Here is a 19,387-nt window from a genome sequence, read left to right on the forward strand (position 1 = left end):
TAGGATTGTGTTTATATTGGTAGTGGTTAGGATTGTGTTTATAATGGTAGTGTTTAGGATTGTGTTTATAATGGTAGAGGTTAGGATTGTGTTTATAGTGGTAGTGGTTAGGAGTCTGCCAGACAGACCTACTCTGCAGTCAACATTGAATTGTTTTCTCAAGGTTTCTTGGGAAAGCCTTTAGAAACGTTCATTCAAACAGTGCATGATGACTGGATCGTGCATCACTTCAGACTAAACGTTATGAATAGTGTGCATACCCTTTGTTGCATATCCATTGCTGTTTAAATAAATCTTGATAATAAAAAAGCTAATTGTGAAGCAAAAACTAACGAGACCAGCTCGTTAACACCATAACACCACAACAACCATAAGACTATAACACCATAACAACCACAACACACACAACAACCATAACACCATAACACCACAACAACCATAACAACTATAACACTATAATACCCATAACAACCACAACAACCATAACACTATAACACCCATAACAACCATAACACTCATAACACCCATAACAACCATAACACTATAACACTATAACACCCATATCAACCATAACAACCATAATACTATAACACCCACAACAACATTAACAACCACAACACCCATAACAACCATAACAACATTAACACTATAACAACATTAACAACCATAACACCCATAACACAAATAACACCCATAACAACCATAGCACTATAACACCAATAACGCCCATAACAACCATAACACCCATAACAACATTAACAACCATAACACTATAACGCCCATAACAACATTAACAACCATAACACTATAACACCCATAACAACATTAACAACCATAACACTATAACACCCTTAACACCCATAACAACCACAACACACACAACAACCATAACACTATAACACCCATAACACTATAACACCCATAACACTATAACACCCATAGCACTATAATAACCATAATAACCATAACGACCATAACAACCATAACAACCTTAAAAAGATCCCGGTAACGGGATTGATTTGACAACATCCAGTGAAATTGCAGGGCACCAAATAGAAAAACAGAAATACTCATAATAACAATTCACAAAACATACATGTATAATACATCAAAATAAAGCTTAACTTCTTGTTAACCAAGCCGCAGTGTCAGATTTCAAAAAGGCTTTATGGCGAAGCAGACCATGCGATTATCTGAGGACAGCACCCCGCATACAAACACATGAAAATCAGATTTCAACGAGCCAGGTGCGACATAAAACTCAGAAATAACGATATAATTCATGCCTTACCTTTGAAGATCTTCTTCTGTAACACCCATAACACCTTAACAACCACAACACCCAGAACAACCACAAAACCCATGACACCCATAACAACCACAACACCCAGAACAACCACAAAACCCATAACACCTTTAACAACCATGACAACCATAACAACCATAACACCCATAACAACCATGACAACCTTAACAACCATAACACCCACAACAAACTTAACAACCTTATCAACCATTTTTGGTTCTAGGTCGATTTTCAAGCATTTTGAATGAGGAGCCGTTTGGGAGCCAAATGATGCAGCTCTTTTACGTGACGGTTAATGTCTGCCTGACCTCTAACCTCTGTGTGACCCCACTAGGTTTAGAGGGTGATGTGGACCTTCAGTTCCTGCTGGTGGGGGGAAAGCTGATGAAAGTAAAGTCTTCCTCTTGGAAAAAGGAGCGAATGTACAAGCTGCATGATGACAATGCGACCATATGGCATGAGTCACACAGGATCTTCAAGAGAAAACAGACCTGTGAGTACTGCACTGTTACTGTACCATTCATCTACATCTACAACTGAATTAAAGGTAGCCCATTGATGGGCCTCAAACACATTTACCTCCATTCTGTTATGAAACAACAAAGCCCTGGATACCACTACTGGTCAGGCTGGGGGTTACATCCCTGGATACCACTACTGGTCAGGCTGGGGGTTACATGCCTAGATACCACTACTGGTCAGGCTGGGGGTTACATCCCTAGATAACACTACTGGTCAGGCTGGGGTTACATCCTCGATAACACTACTGGTCAGGCTGGAGGTTACATGCCTAGATACCACTGCTAGTCAGGCTGGGGGTTACATGCCTAGATACCACTACTGGTCAGGCTGGGGGTCACATCCCTAGATAACACTACTGGTCAGGCTGGGGGTTACATGCCTAGATATCACTACTGGTCAGGCTGGGGGTTACATGCCTAGATACCACTACTGGTCAGACTGGGGGTCACATCCCTAGATAACACTACTGGTCAGGCTGGGGGTTACATGCCTAGATATCACTACTGGTCAGGCTGGGGGTTACATGCCTAGATAACACTACTGGTCAGGCTGGGGGTTACATCCCTAGATACCACTACTGGTCAGGCTGGGGTTACATCCTAGATACCACTACTGGTCAGGCTGGGGTTACATCCCTAGATAACACTACTGGTCAGGCTGGGGTCACATCCCTGGATAACACTACTGGTCAGGCTGGGGGTTACATCCCTAGATACCACTACTGGTCAGGCTGGGGGTTACATCCCTAGATACCACTACTGGTCAGGCTGGGGTTACATCCCTAGATAACACTACTGGTCAGGCTGGGGGTCACATCCCTGGATAACACTACTGGTCAGGCTGGGGGTTACATGCCTAGATACCACTACTGGTCAGGCTGGGGGTTACATCCCTGGATACCACTACTGGTCAGGCTGGGGGTTACATGCCTAGATACCACTACTGGTCAGGCTGGGGTTACATCCCTAGATAACACTACTGGTCAGGCTGGGGTTACATGCCTAGATTCCACTACTGGTCAGGATGGGGGTTACATCCCTAGATAACACTACTGGTCAGGCTGGGGTTACACGCCTAGATACCACTACTGGTCAGGCTGGGGGTTACATGCCTAGATAACACTACTGGTCAGGCTGGGGGTTACATGCCTAGATACCACTACTGGTCAGGCTGGGGTTACATCCCTCGATAACACTACTGGTCAGGCTGGAGGTTACATGCCTAGATACCACTACTGGTCAGGCTGGGGGTTACATGCCTAGATACCACTACTGGTCAGACTGGGGGTCACATCCCTAGATAACACTACTGGTCAGACTGGGGGTTACATGCCTAGATTCCACTACTGGTCAGGATGGGGTTACATCCCTAGATAACACTACTGGTCAGGCTGGGGGTTACACGCCTAGATACCACTACTACTGGTCAGGCTGGGGGTTACATGCCTAGATAACACTACTGGTCAGGCTGGGGGTTACATGCCTAGATACCACTACTGGTCAGGCTGGGGGTTACATCCCTCGATAACACTACTGGTCAGGCTGGAGGTTACATGCCTAGATACCACTACTGGTCAGGCTGGGGTTACATGCCTAGATACCACTACTGGTCAGGCTGGGGGTTACATCCCTAGATAACACTACTGGTCAGACTGGGGGTTACATGCCTAGATATCACTACTGGTCAGGCTGGGGGTTACATGCCTAGATACCACTACTGGTCAGACTGGGGGTCACATCCTAGATAACACTACTGGTCAGGCTGGGGGTTACATGCCTAGATATCACTACTGGTCAGGCTGGGGGTTACATGCCTAGATAACACTACTGGTCAGGCTGGGGTTACATCCCTAGATACCACTACTGGTCAGGCTGGGGGTTACATGCCTAGATACCACTACTGGTCAGGCTGGGGGTTACATCCCTAGATAACACTACTGGTCAGGCTGGGGGTCACATCCCTGGATAACACTACTGGTCAGGCTGGGGGTTACATCCCTAGATACCACTACTGGTCAGGCTGGGGGTTACATCCCTAGATACCACTACTGGTCAGGCTGGGGTTACATCCCTAGATACCACTACTGGTCAGGCTGGGGGTTACATCCCTGGATAACACTACTGGTCAGGCTGGGGGTTACATCCCTAGATAACACTACTGGTCATACCGCCACTGACACGGCCTGCAACGGAATCATGCGGTCTCTCCTTCACTGCAGCCGAAGTGAGTAAGACATTTAAACGTGTTAACCCTAAGGCTGCAGGCCCAGGCGGGGCGCCCTCAGAGCATGCCAGACCAGCTGGCCGGTGTGTTTACGGACATATTCAACCAATCCCTACCAGTCTGCTGTTCCCACATGCTTCAAGAGGGCCACCATTGTTCCTGTTCCCAAGAAAGCTAAGGTAACTGAGCTAAACGACTACTGGTCACTCACATCCGTCATCATGAAGTGCTTTGAGAGACTAGTCAAGGACCATATCACCTCCACCCTACCTGACACCCTTGACCCACTCCAATTTGCTTACCGCCCAAATAGGTCCACAGACGATGCAATCTCAACCACACTGCACACTGCCCTAACCCATCTGGACAAGAGGAATACCTATGTGAGAATGCTGTTCATCGACTACAGCTCGGCATTCAACACCATAGTACCCTCCAAGCTCGTCATCAAGCTGAGACCCTGGGTCTCGACCCCGCCCTGTGCAACTGGGTACTGGACTTCCTGACTGGCCAGGTGGTGAGGGTAGGCAACAACATCTCCTCCCCGCTGATCCTCAACACTGGGGCCCCACTGGTTCTGAGCCCCCTCCTGTACTCCCTGTTCACCCACGACTGCGTGGCCATGCACGCCTCCAACTCAATCGGTCAAGTTTGCGGACGACACAACAGTGGTAGGCTTGATTACCAACAACGATAGACGGCTACTGGGAGGAGGTCAGGGCCCTGGGGGGTGTCAGGAAAATAACCTCACACTCAACGTCACAAAACTGGAGATGATTGTGGACTTCAGGAAACAGCAGAGGGAACACCCCCATCCACATCGATGGAACAGTAGTGGAGAGGGTAGCAAGTTTTAAGTTCCTCGGCATACACATCACAGACAAACTGAATTGGTCCACTCACACAGACAGCATCAGGAAGGCGGCAGCGCCTTTCAACCTCAGGAGGCTGAAGAAATTCGGCTTGTCACCAAAAGCACTCACAAACTTCTACAGATGCACAATCAGAGCATCCTGGCGGGCTGTATCACCGCCTGGTATAACTGCACTCACTGGCTCAGGCTAGTGAGGTCTACATGCATCACCGGGGGCAAACTACCTGCCCTCCAGGACACCTCACCACCCGATGCTGGAAGGCCATAAAGATCCCAAGGACATCAACCACCCGAGCCACTGCCTGTTCACCCCGCTGTCATCCAGAAGGCGAGGTCAGTACAGGTGCATCAAAGCTGGGACCGAGAGACTGAAAAACAGCTTCTATCTCAAGGCCATCAGACTGTTAAACAGCCACCACTAACATTGAGTGGCTACTGCATCCACTGTCAATGACACTACCACTAGCCACTTTAATCATGGGAATTGATGGGAAATGATGTAAATATATCACTAGCCACTTTAAACAATGCTACCTTATATAATGTTACTTACCCTGGTTCATCTCATATGCATACGTTGATACTGTACTCTATATCATCGACTGCATCCTTATGTAATACATGTATCACTAGCCACTTTAACTATGCCACTTGGTTTACATACCTCATATGTATATACTGTACTATATCATCTACTGTATCTTGCCTATGCTGCTCTGTACCATCACTCATTCATATATCCTTATGTACATATTCTTTATCCCCTACACTGTGTATAAGACAGTAGTTTTTTTTGGAATTGTTAGTTAGATTACTTGCTCGTTATTACTGCATTGTCCTAGAAGCACAAGCATTTCGCTACACTCGCATTAACATCTGCTAACCATGTGTATGTGACAAATAAAATTTGATTTGATTTGATTTGATTTGGTCAGGCTGGGGTCACATCCCTGGATAACACTACTGGTCAGGCTGGGGTTACATCCCTAGATACCACTACTGGTCAGGCTGGGGGTTACATCCCTAGATACCACTACTGGTCAGGCTGGGGGTTACATCCCTAGATACCACTACTGGTCAGGCTGGGGGTTACATCCCTAGATACCACTACTTTAGTGTGGATGCCCAGCTCGGACGCCAGGGTAGCATCCATAAAGCTCTCAACGGCCCCAGAGTCGATGAGTATCCGGAGAGATTTCAACTGGTTTCCCCACAGCAAGATGGCATGAAAAGGGGTGCAAGTAAGGGGAGAGGAAAAGTTCTCTGTATGGCCCACCGAAGTTCTTGCTCCTACCGTTGAGCCTTGTCTTTAAGTGGACAAGTGGAGACGAAATGACCAGTAATACAGGCAACTCTTAGTGTGAAGCCTGTCTAGCTGTTCGGCTGGGGACAGCCTAGCTCTGCCTAGTTGCATCGGCTCGGGAAGAGGTGAATCGGCAGACTTTGGAGACTCTCGGGGGAAATCGGGTAGCCTCGGGTTCTCTCGGCAACCGAGCCATAGGGGACTTCCGGAATGCTTCGGAGGTGAGGCTTGAGCGGGCGAGTGAAATCGTACCCCCTCTCCTTCCTTCACTCCCGTAGTCGCCCATCGATCCAAATGGTTAGGGCGATGAGCGAGTTGAGATCCGTCTGTAGTTCCCAGGCTGCAAGCTTGTCCTTTACTTCCTCCGATATTCCGTGCAGGAACATGTCGAACAGCGCTTCCACGTTCCAGGCACTCTCAGCTGCCAACGTGCGGATATCCACCGCATAGTCTGGCACACTGCGGGAGGTTTTTTTTGTGATTTTTTTATTGGTTTTGTTTTTTCATTATTTTGTCATATTTATTTGTTTATTTTATTTTATTGAATATTCGAAACATACAATATACTTGCAGTAAAGCCGCTCAACAACTACATCATACCAGTCATCCAACAGACTCCCATTCAGAGTGACACACAGAAGCATCCAGGGTCAATGCCCTGCTCAAGGGCACGTTGACAGATCTCCCACCAGTCCAAAAAACATGAACCCGAACCCTCCAAGATCCCCCCACAGTTCCCCAATACCTGTCCCTCAACCATTCAAGACCCCTCCCACAGTCCCCCCAAGAATAAAAATAAAAAACACAATTAATTCCATTCCCCACCCCCAAGAACCCTGCAATGCACCAACAACCAAGAGATTGAACTAAAGAGAAAATAATAAAAAGATAGAAAACAGCAAACAACAATGCAAAAATGTTTTTACTTAAAGTATATCAATTTTTTAAAAAAGGACATCAAAGACAACTAAAATCATAAAAGCAATGCCAACTGTATGTTTGTGTGCATGTCTGGCACTATTACATTTATGTGTGTGTTCTTGTATGTGTTTATTTGAATGAGAGTGTGTGTATATGCATGTGTACAAACACCTGCACGGCATCAGCCAAACCGGCATTAGTTGTAAAAACACTGCCACTCAGTGTCATTCAAACATACTTTTTATTATGTTGTATTTAGACTTAAAAAACGTTTATCTTTGACCATCATTCTATTTCCCGCACAGCAACTCTACTCCCATTTGTCTCCAATTCCACATCCCAACCATTTCCTCAGCCCATCCCATCTATCTCTACTGGCCACCCACTTCGGGATTCTACTTAACACATATCTTTCAACTATGCTGTGATGTTTAACGTACATTTTCAATCTATCTAATTGAATAGAATCCACAGATTGCGAGTTGAAGATAAATACTTTTACTAAGAGTATTAGTATATTAGTAATTGACTGAACCGGTCTCTCCAGATCTCCTAACAGTACTAGGGTCAGTTCTAGATCAATGCTATTCATTTTCAGCCATTCCTGAACCTGAGACCAGAAACAGGCTACCTGAGGGCAATAACAAAATACATGGTCTATTGATTCTGTATCCTCACAACAAAATCTGCAGAGCTTCAATGATTTTTTGCCCCAAATATTCAACATTTTGTTGGTATACATTTTGTTGCTATACTGGTATACTTTCCTATTTATGCTATTTTTATTCCTCCACCAGTTTTGATCCTTTATATTGGGCACGCAGACAGACCAGTTCCCTACCTCCTCCCCCTGCCACCTGCCTCCTCCATTTTTGGGGCAATGATGTAATCAATTGGTTGTACTCTTGGATTGAGCAGACCTCCATGAAGGACATAACTCTACCATTCCAATTTACAATATCACTTAAGAACAAAATTCCCTTTTCAAACATCTTTCCCATAAATACAGGTATTTTATCAACCAGCACATTTGAGTTCAGCCATAATATTTGTTGTAATATTTGTTCTATCTTTTCAGGGGGATGAAATTGAAATTGTAGCCAGCTCTGCAATGCAGAGAGATACTTTGACAAAAGTATCATTTTCAATTAATCGAAAATGAGACATGGCAATCTGCACAAAGGCGAAAAGGCCATTTTTAAACAATGGATGAGCTTTTCTTAGTCATCTACTTGAGAACCATTTAGGGTTCAAATAAAACTCTTGAATGAGTGAAGCTTTTAGAGAGGTTTAGTGCTTTTATATTTAATAATCTCAACCCACCCAATTAATATTCATTATATAGATAGGCATGTTTTATTTTGTCTGGTTTAGCGTCACAGATAAAGTGAAATATTTTTTGCTCATATTATTTGAAAAAGAAATCACCAGGAGTAGGCAGCACCATAAGTAAGTGAGTAAACTGAGATATGACTAAGGAGTTAATCAGGGCAATTTTTCCATAAATAGACAGGTATTTACCTCTCCATGGTTGCAGGATCTTGTCTATTTTTACAAGGTTTGTATTGAAATTCATTATGGAGAGCTTATTTATATATTTTGTGTTATGAATAACAAGTATGTCTACTTCACCATCAGCCCATTTTATAGGTAAACTGCAGGGTAATGTAAAAGTTGTATTTTTTAAAGATCCAATACGTATTATTGTACAGTTATCATAATTAGGTTTTAGTCCAGAGAGTACAGAAAAGTTATCTAGATCTTCAATGAGACATGGTATCTAGCTCGCGGACTTAATATAAAACTAGAGTCATCGGCATACATGGACACCTTTGTTTTTAAGCCTTGGATTTCTAATCCTCTAATGTTATTGGATCTGATTTTAATATCTAGCATTTCGATGGCCATAACGAATAGATATGGTGACAGCGGACACCCTTGTTTAACTCCTCTTGATGATTCAAAACTCTCTGAGAAGTAGCCGTTATTTACTATTCTACACCTGGGGTTACTATACATTATTTATACCCATTTTATAAAATAATTACCGAAATGGATAAATAAATAATTAAATCCAATAATTCATAAATAAAATCCAGTCTTACTTTGTCAAATGCCTTTTCAAATTCCGCTATAAATACCATTCCTAGCTTCTTATATGTTTCTATTATTTCTAAGTTGTCGTATATTATTATTATTATTTATTTTTTATTTTTTTTATTTATTTTTATTTCACCTTTATTTATCCAGGTAGGCAAGTTGAGAACAAGTTCTCATTTACAACTGCGACCTGGCCAAGATAAAGCAAAGCAGTTCGACACAAACAACAACACAGAGTTACACATGGAGTAAAACAAACATTCAGTCAATAATACAATAGAAAAATAAGTCTATATACAATGTGAGCAAATGAGGTGAGATAAGGGAGGTAAAGGCAAAAAAATAAATACAATATCGAAAATCAGTAAAACACTGGAATGGTAGATTTGCAGTGGAAGAATGTGCAAAGTAGAAATAGAAATAAAGGGGTGCAAATGAGCAAAATAAATAAATAAATACAGTAGGGGAAGAGGTAGTTGTTTGGGCTAAATTATAGGTGGCTATGTTTGGCGACGAGTATGAAGCGAGGGCCAGCCAACGAGAGCGTACAGGTCGCAGTGGTGGGCTAAATTATAGGGGGCTTTGGTGACAAAACGGATGGCACTGTGATAGACTGCATCCAATTTATTGAGTAGGGTATTGGAGGCTAAAACAGTGTCCAAAGAGGGGCCAGAAGTATACAGAATGGTAACGTCTGCGTAGAGGTGGATCAGAGACTCACCAGTAGCAAGAGCGACATCATTGATGTATGCAGAGAAGAGAGTCGGCCCAAGAATTGAACCCTGTGACACCACCATAGAGACTGCCAGAGGCCAGGACAACAGGCCCTCCGATTTGACACACTGAACTCTATCAGAGAAGTAGTTGGTGAACCAGGCGAGGCAATCATTTGAGAAACCAAGGCTATCGAGTCTGCCGATGAGGATGTGGTGATTGACAGAGTCGAAAGCCTTGGCCAGGTCGATGAATACGGCTGCACAGTAATGTCTCTTATCCATGGCGGTTACAATGTCGTTTAGGACCTTGAGCGTGGCTGAGGTCCACCCATGACCAGCTCTGAAACCAGATTGCATAGATTGCATTGCATTGCATAGATTGCATTATCTCCAATGTATCGTCCATGTAAAAAACCTGTCTGATCAATACCTGGTAAAACCCTTTCGCATCACAGCATTGAAGTGTAAGGGGCCTCCAGTTTTTTAGATAGACTGGGTCTTTATATATTATATATATATTTGCCATCTGGGTCTTGTTTTAATAATAAAGAAATCAGACCTTCCTGCTGAGTACCTGACAGACTACCATTTCTATAGGAATAGTTAAAACAATCTAACAATGGAGCTTTTAGTATACCGAAAAAGGCTTGATATACCTCCACCGGTATGCCATCAAGCCCTGGGGTTTTTCCAGACTGAAAGGAATTAATAGCCTCAAGAAGTTGTTCTTCTGTAATTTGGCCTTCACACTGATCTTTCTGTACATTTGTTAATTTTCCATTTTTTATACTATTTGGAAAGAATTCCTTACCATAATCTTCATTCAGAGGGTGACAATGAGACAGAAAAGATAACATCTGCCTAAAATAATTAGCTTCCTCTTTTAAAATATAATTCAGAGAATCATAGATGACTCCGTCTTCAGTGACGAGTTTCTGCAAATTATTTTTGTTAGCGTTCCTATATTGGAGATTCAGGAAGAATTTTGTGCATTTTTCTCCATATTCCATCCAGTTTGCTTTATTTTTGTAATAGATTACATTAGATCGTTCTTGAATAAGTCACTCAAGTTCTTTTTGTTTTTCCTCTAACTTATTTTGCATCTCTGTAGTTTCGTTTTGTTGCTATCTACCTGTACTATTAGTTCATAGATTTCCCTGGTTAGTCTTGTCTCTTTAGCCAGAAACTGCTTTTTATTATTGATGAATATTTAATTGAATGACTCCTGAAGGTACATTTAAAGGTATCCCAAACAATAAGGGGATTTGCTGAACCTATGTTATACATTTTTTTTGTCTTCGTTAAAAACAAGTTGTCCTCCAGTAAACTTTGATTACATTTCCAATATCCCCGTCCATGTGGAAAATCTATAAGAGTTATGTGAATGCAAGTTAGATGAGGACTGGATATTCTGTCTCCTATTAAACTTTTTTAACCTTTGATGCAAGAGAGAAAGAGATAAGAAAGTAGTCAAGATGACTAGCTTGATTAAGTCTCCTCCATGTATATCTCACTAGGTCGGGGTTTTTTAGTCTCCAAATATCCACTATTTCTAATGTGTCCATGATATTTGTGGTTTCCATAAGGGCATGGTGATGATAGTTTGTAGAGTGATTGCCTTTACGGTCCATTGAGGTACTTAACACTGTGTTATAGTCTCCTACCAGGATGATTAGATTAGATCGTTGCCTGTATGTTCAATAAATTGGTATAAATGTTTTCGAAGAAGTGTGGATCATCCTGATTTGGACCATATAGATTAATGAGCCACATCTCTTTTTCGTCCACTTTCATATTCAAAAGGATCCACCTTCCATGCAAATTATTCCTGATTATTTTCACAATCAGATCAACATTTTTGTTAATTAATATCATCACACCCTTTGAGTCCCTTTGTTCATGACAGAGAATTATTTCACCACCCCATTCCTTTTTACACGCAACTTCATCTAAGGATGTAGAGTTTCCTGTAAACAGTATATGTTATATTCCTTTTCTTTTATCCATGTAAAGACTGATCTTCTTTTTTTATAATCTGCTAAACAGTTACAATTATAACTGGCTATACTTATTTCACCCCTTACCATAACTTGATACTATTCTCAGTTTAAATTGACCATAATTAGTGCTTGTAAAGTTACTGCCATCAGAGGTATTATGGAAGGTCAAAACTAGAGCTTTCAAATGTCTGATATTTAGAATTCAAGAAATAGGTTCTAGCAATATTTGTTTTATTGCCTTGCCTGTTTGCCTGTGAGCCAATGCCACAGATGTTAGAAAATTGAGACAAGATATTATGTGTGTAGTAAATCTGAGTAGGTTGATGTGTATGATATTGGATGTGATTTAGTGAGAGTGTGTATGATGTCTGTATAAGAGTAAGACTATAATGTGTGATGTCCAAATAAATAATAACTAATGAAGTGCGTATAGCCTTAATATTCATGATGATAATTGTAATCCATAACGTATAACCATCATATTTGAATCATAATTACCTTTAACATAATTGAAAACACATCCCAACACTTCCATAGCAATTGACGTTTCACATAATCATGAAAGAGACCTTGCATTACTCCAGAGACGGCTTCACTACAGTACAAATGTATTCCATACAATATGTTATTATTCCCCAATGCACCTATTCTGATATCTTCCCCTTACTTGTTGTAAACATATATAAACTTATAGACAAATACATAAAAATGATTGACAAACAGTAAACACATTAAATTATAAAACAGTTCTCGACAATAGAGAGAGGGAGAGAAGAGAAGAGAAAAGAGAGAAAGAGAGAGTGAGAGAAGAGAGCGAGATCAGGTGTCTGTATGTATAAGTCCGTATGTGTAAGCAAGCATGTAATTGAGTACGTGTGTGTTCATTTCCACTTCATAATGTTCAGATATTATTACAGTTCCCATACTTTCTTTTTTTTCATAACCTGAAGTCCCTGTAGAATTTAATACAGCCATGGTGTTATGGAGCTGTCTCGGAATAGCTGTCCATCTATAAAGAGTTTCTCCACAATGATAAAGGCACGCCTACCATCCTTCCTTTGCTGTCTTTGTACCGGATACAGTCTCTTACGACGTTCGTTTATCTCCCTTGGAAATTGGTAATTGAGACTGAATTTGGTCTCTTTAAGCTCCCTTCCTCTGCTTTTGATCAGCTCTTTTTGTTGGTAATGTTCAAATTTTGCAATGATCGGTCAGGGACTCTTGGTCTTGTTGCTCCGAGCTCCAAGTCTGTGTACTCGGTGGAAAGCCACCTTGTTTACAGTCTCTATAAGAAGTTTGAAGGCAGATTGCATGAATTCTCTGATCGCTCCCTCTGGATTATTGGATGCGTCCTCAGGAATCCCAGAATTTGTTTTCTGATTTTCATGCCTGCTACGACTTTGTATGTCTAGTAGCGACTCCCTCATCACCCTGTTTTCCCTGAGTAGACAATCCCTGTTGGAATCGTGTATTTTTACCTTGGCTGTGAGTGCCTTGTTTTCTCCTTGGAGCGTGAGAATGTCACTCTGGCTAAACTCTAAACTCCCCCTCAGCCCTGCTACCTCCTCACACAACTGTTCCAGTGTTGCATGGATTCCAGCCAGAGCACTTGCCTCTACTTCAATGGTAAGTAAATCGTCCGTGTCTGTAGATGAATCTGTTTTTCTTTGTTTTGTTGGGTTAGAGTTATTTTGTGAGGTGATCGGATCTTTCCATGAGGGAGTATGTTGCTCCTCCATAGTGTAAAGCTATTGGTACTCGTAGATTCCCTCAGGATCTCCTTATTATCCAGATTGGCTCTTTACTACAACCAGTTGTTTTACGAAAAGATAACAATGAGTCTTTCCCAAGACGATGACAGGTGTCTGTAGTACAGCCACCTAGCACTCGCGGAATCTTCGCAAAAAAAGGAACACAAACTTGCAGTCCCCGCCGTAAAGGCTAACCACTTCGTGGAATCCTTAGCAACAAAACTTCAGTTCGGATTAAAATCGATTTAATGAAAATGTTTTATTGTAAACAACAAACCGAGTGTAGACCGTACAATTTCCTGTTGCGCTCTCTGATGATGTATGATGACGTCTGCTGAATAGTTAGCTTGTTTAGCTAGTTACCACAAACAGATTGTGTTCTAGATAGTTTGTTTGTTTAGCTAGTTACCACAAACATATCTTGTTCTAGATAGTTAGCTTGTTTAGCTAGTTATCACAAACATATCTTGTTCTAGATAGTTAGCTTGTTTAGCTAGTTACCATTAACAGATCGTGTTCTAGATAGTTAGTTTGTTTAGCTAGTTACCATTAACAGATCGTGTTCTAGATCATTAGCTTGTTTAGCTAGTTACCACAAACATATCTTGTTCTAGATAGTTAGTTTGTTTAGCTAGTTACCACTAACAGATCGTGTTCTAGATAGTTAGTTTGTTTAGCTAGTTGGCCGAAGACAAGGAGGAAATAACAAGTGGTGAATCCTGACTGTTCCCACACTACTTCCCTCTCCACTGTCCAGGCCGGTGTGTGCGTGTGTGTTTGTATGTGTGCGTGTGTGTGTGTGTGTGCTGGTGTGTCTTTCCAGTCCACCCTTGGCTTCCTCTGAGACATCTCCAGACAGAGGACTGTTCATGTTTATCTGCTCAAGCCCAGAACCCAGCCGGCCCCTCCATCCACTCCACCCAACCCAGAGAAGGCTGCTCCTGCTGAGCCTGATAACCTCTGGCCTCTCCCTGAGCAAACACTGGAGCCCGGACCATACCAGTGGCCACACACACCCAGACTGTGCAGAGGCTCAGAGGGGAGTGATCATGTGAATGACCTGGCAAGGCTATTATTTCCTGTGGGTAGGCATGCTATAGTAGGGCTGGAGATGGGTTAGAGCAGGGTCGGAGATGGGTTATAGTAGGGTTGGAGATGGGTTAGAGTAGGGTTGGAGATGGGTTAGAGTAGGGTCAGAGATGAGTTAGAGTAGTGCTGGAGATGGGTTAGAGTAGGGTTGGAGATGGGTTAGAGTAGGGCTGGAGATGGGTTAGAGTAGGGTTGGAGATGGGTTAGAGTAGGGTTGGAGATGGGTTAGAGTAGGGCTGGAGATGGGTTAGAGTAGGGCTGGAGTTGGGTTAGAGTAGGGCTGGAGATGGGTTAGAGTACGGTTGGAGATGGGTTAGAGTAGGGTTGGAGAGGGGTGTGTCAGAAATATTCTAGCTATTTTCACAACCGTAATTATGGGTAATAGCTGGCAGTGGCGAGGGCAGTAACGAGGGCAGTGACGAGGGCAGTGGCTAGGGCAGTGGCGAGGGCAGTGGCGAGGGCAGTAACGAGGGCAGTGACGAGGGCAGTGGCGAGGGCAGTGGCGAGGGCAGTGGCTAGGGCAGTGGCGAGGGCAGTGACGAGGGCAGTGGCTAGGGCAGTGACGAGGGCAGTGGCGAGGGTAGTGGCTAGGGCAGTAACGAGGGCAGTGGCGAGGGCAGTGGCGAGGGCAGTGGCTAGGGCAGTGGCGAGGGCAGTAACGAGGGCAGTGATGAGGGCTGTGACGAGGGCAGTGGCGAGGGCAGTGACGAGGGCAGTGGCGAGGGCAATAACGAGGGCAGTGGCGAGGGCAGTGGCGAGGGCAGTGGCGAGGGCAGTGGCGAGGGCAGTGGCTAGGGCAGTGGCGAGGGCAGTGACGAGGGCAGTGGCTAGGGCAGTAACGAGGGCAGTGATGAGGGCTGTGGCGAGGGCAGTAACGAGGGCAGTGACGAGGGCAGTGGCGAGGGCAGTGGCTAGGGCAGTAACGAGGGCAGTGGCTAGGGCAGTAACGAGGGCAGTGGCGAGGGCAGTGGCTAGGGCAGTGGCGAGGGCAGTGGCGAGGGCAGTGACGAGGGCAGTGGCGAGGGCAATGGCGAGGGCAGTGGCTATGGCAGTGATGAGGGCAGTGGCTAGGGCAGCGACGAGGGCTTGGCCACTCACTTGCCAATCAAATCAAATCAAATCAAATCAAATTTATTTATATAGCCCTTCGTACATCAGCTGATATCTCAAAGTGCTGTACAGAAACCCAGCCTAAAACCCCAAACAGCAAGCAATGCAGGTGTAGAAGCACGGTGGCTAGGAAAAACTCCCTAGAAAGGCCAAAACCTAGGAAGAAACCTAGAGAGGAACCAGGCTATGTGGGGTGGCCAGTCCTCTTCTGGCTGTGCCGGGTGGAGATTATAACAGAACATGGCCAAGATGTTCAAATGTTCATAAATGACCAGCATGGTCGAATAATAATAAGGCAGAACAGTTGAAACTGGAGCAGCAGCACAGTCAGGTGGAAGTTGAAACTGGAGCAGCAGCATGGCCAGGTGGACTGGGGACAGCAAGGAGTCATCATGTCAGGTAGTCCTGGAGCTCAGGTCCTAGGGCTCAGGTCCTCCGAGAGAAAGAAAGAGAGAAGGAGAGAATTAGAGAACGCACACTTAGATTCACACAGGACACCGAATAGGACAGGAGAGGTACTCCAGATATAACAAACTGACCCCAGCCCCCGACACATAAACTACTGCAGCATAAATACTGGAGGCTGAGACAGGAGGGGTCAGGAGACACTGTGGCCCCATCCAATCAAGGCGTTCCATGGCTTAATACTGCATGTGTTTTTTAGGTCATTGACAGTCTTTGCATTGTCAATTCGGCTTTGCATTGTCAATTTTTCATTGTCAATTCAGCTGGGGGCATGAATATTCTCCTCCTGGTTCATTGTGGAGTGATTATACAGATCTTTAAATATCATAGGCTACAGTAACGCAACAGTAGAGAAAATTAACATACATTGTTTTGCTAAATAGTGTCACGTATACTCCCTCATCAGGATGCTGATTATCCCACACACCTGTCACCATCGTCTCGTGCACCAGTGCCTCATGACACTCACCTGGACTCCATCACCTCCTTGATTATCTTCTCTATATCTGTCACTCACCTGGACTCCATCACCTCCTTGATTATCTTCTCTATATCTGTCACTCACCTGGACTCCATCACCTCCTTGATTATCTTCTCTATATCTGTCACTCATCTGTACTCCATCACCTCCTTGATTATCTTCCCTATATCTGTCCCTCACCTGGACTCCATCACCTCCTTGATTACCTTCTCTATATCTGTCACTCACCTGGACTCCATCACCTCCTTGATTATCTTCCCTGTATATGTCACTCCCTTTGGTTTCTTCCCCAGGTGTCATTGTTTCTGACTCTGCTTTCATGTCGGTGCGTTGTTTGTGTTCTGTGTTCAGTTTCTTTTATTCATTAAAACACTCACTCCCTGAACTTGCTTCCCGACTCTCAGCGTACTCATTACAAATAGCCTGTGTTTGGAGTTGTAGCCTAGCCTACATGCTAATTTGTGTTGTATGTGTGAGGCACAATCTCAATAAGAAAAATATAGCCTAGGCCTACCGTTCATTATAGGATTGAATAATTTGGAGGTACATTTGGAGGAGTACATCTTTGGTAACCAGATGAGAGGCTCTCTCTGAAGATGGGGATGGATGCTTGAACAAGCTAAATACAGTATGCAGGTAGGCTGTGTGTGTATGTTTTAGGATGTGCAGGATTGTTTAAATTCAAGGCACTCTGACGAATAGTCCATTTAAACACCTTTTATGGATAGGCTGATTTGCAAGTCCAGGATAAAAAAGAGAAAGCATTGCTGTTGAACCAGTCTTAGTAGCCTAGGACTAGGGTAGGAGTAGCAGAAGGTCAGGGGCAGGCAGAGTGGTCAGGCAAGCAGGGTCAGAGTTAGGACATTCAAGGGTCAAAACCAGGAGGGCGAGAAAAGAGAGACTGGGAAAAGCAGGAGCTGAGACACAAAAACGCTGGTTGACAAACAAGACGATCTGGCACAGAGAGGCAGGACACACAGGGATAAATACACCGGGGATAATAAGTGACACCTGGAGGGGGTGGAGACAATCACAAGGACAGGTGAAACAGACCAGGGCGTGTCAAAGTGTCTATGACAAATCAGGACAGGTAGTTTCACTGAGCAGCCATTACAAACACAGGCTGTAAAACAGTGATCACTAAGGTCATTACAGAAAACACCAGACTGATACCAATCAGGATTATTTGTGAGGATAACATCAAGAAGAGTAGACATTTCTACGTGTTTGGAGTCATATTTTTGGGGATTGGTAATAATCTGAGAAAGATTTAGGGAGTCCCATTGCTTTAGGACTTGGTCAGGTGGTTTCAGCATGTCCCAGTTTGTGTCACCTAGCAGGACAAATTCAGACTTAGTGGAAGGGGCCAGGAGAGAGCTTAGGGCAGGTAGGGTACAGGCCTGTGCTGATGGAAGACGATAACACCCAGCAACAGTCAACAAAGAGTTATTTGAAAGTGTAATGCGTAAAACCAGCTAATCAAATTGTCTGGGGACAGACTTGGTGGAAACAGCCGAGCACTGAAGGTGTTCCTTGGTAAAGATTGCCACTCATCCAACTTTGGAAGATATGTCTTGCCGAAAAAGATTATAACCAGAAAGGTTAACATCAGTGTTCATAATACTCTTCCTGAACCACGTCTCAGTAATGACCAACACATCTGGATTGGAGCTGTGAACCCACACTTTCAATCGATCAATTTTAGGTAATAAGCTTCCAGTGTTAACGTGCAGAAAACCCATGCTTTTACGAGAGCAGAAATCAGTTAAGCAGATATCAGAGCATAAGTCAGAATTTGGGCTATTAACAGTAGATGGGCCAAGGTGTACATGTACATTTCCAGATATCATCAGCAGTAATACAATCAGGGCACGGCAGTGGACAAGGAGAGCTCTACAGTATTGATTTCTAACATTTGAATGTGCATCAGAATGCAACAAGATCATATTGTAGCAGAATTGCATCAGGTAACATGAATACAAAGCTGGCGAGAGGTGTTTAGAATAGGAAGAGGTAGTTACATTGAGGTTTGTCTTTCATTATTTGAGGCTATCTGGTATTAGTGCATAAGCCTAAACTTTAGGGCTTCACTGTACGCACAACAAATATCCCACACAGGCAACTGCCAAATAATGCTTTTGGGAACAGGCAGAAAAAGTTAACGTCAATCCACGGAGGCAAAAAGGACATTGTCGAAGTTTAATTCAATAAGACAAAAGCTGCGAAAGGAGAGTTGAAAATAAAGAGAAGGGAGGGATAGAAAAGTTTGCTTGGAAAAGATTTGGTGAAGTGGTAAAAGAGGATGGAAGTAGTGCTGGCTGTGTTATGTGTTAGACTTCAGTGTAGCTTTTGACATTATTGATCATAGTCTACTGCTGGAAAAACATATGTGTTATGGCTTTACACCCCTGCTATATTGTGGATAAAGAGTTACTTATCTAACAGAAGACAAAGGGTGTTCTTTAAATAATCCAGTTAGAATCAGGAATTCCCCAGGGTAGCTGTCTAGGCCCCTTGCTTTTTTCA

General features: G+C 43.5%; 1 protein-coding gene across 3 annotated transcripts in view; it reads left to right on the plus strand.

Moving 5' to 3' along the window:
- Positions 1-19,387, plus strand: part of LOC112235892 (1-phosphatidylinositol 4,5-bisphosphate phosphodiesterase delta-1) — an 88,872-nt gene that overhangs the window by 19,537 nt on the left and 49,948 nt on the right. For all 3 annotated transcript variants that reach the window (XM_042298661.1, XM_042298659.1, XM_042298660.1), the window contains exon 2: positions 1,641-1,799. In XM_042298661.1, the coding sequence (XP_042154595.1) occupies positions 1,641-1,799 (159 nt within the window). The remainder of the gene's footprint in view (positions 1-1,640; positions 1,800-19,387) is intronic.

The sequence above is a fragment of the Oncorhynchus tshawytscha genome, linkage group LG16 (assembly GCF_018296145.1).
Source record: "Oncorhynchus tshawytscha isolate Ot180627B linkage group LG16, Otsh_v2.0, whole genome shotgun sequence".
NCBI classification, from domain to species: Eukaryota; Metazoa; Chordata; class Actinopteri; order Salmoniformes; family Salmonidae; genus Oncorhynchus; species Oncorhynchus tshawytscha.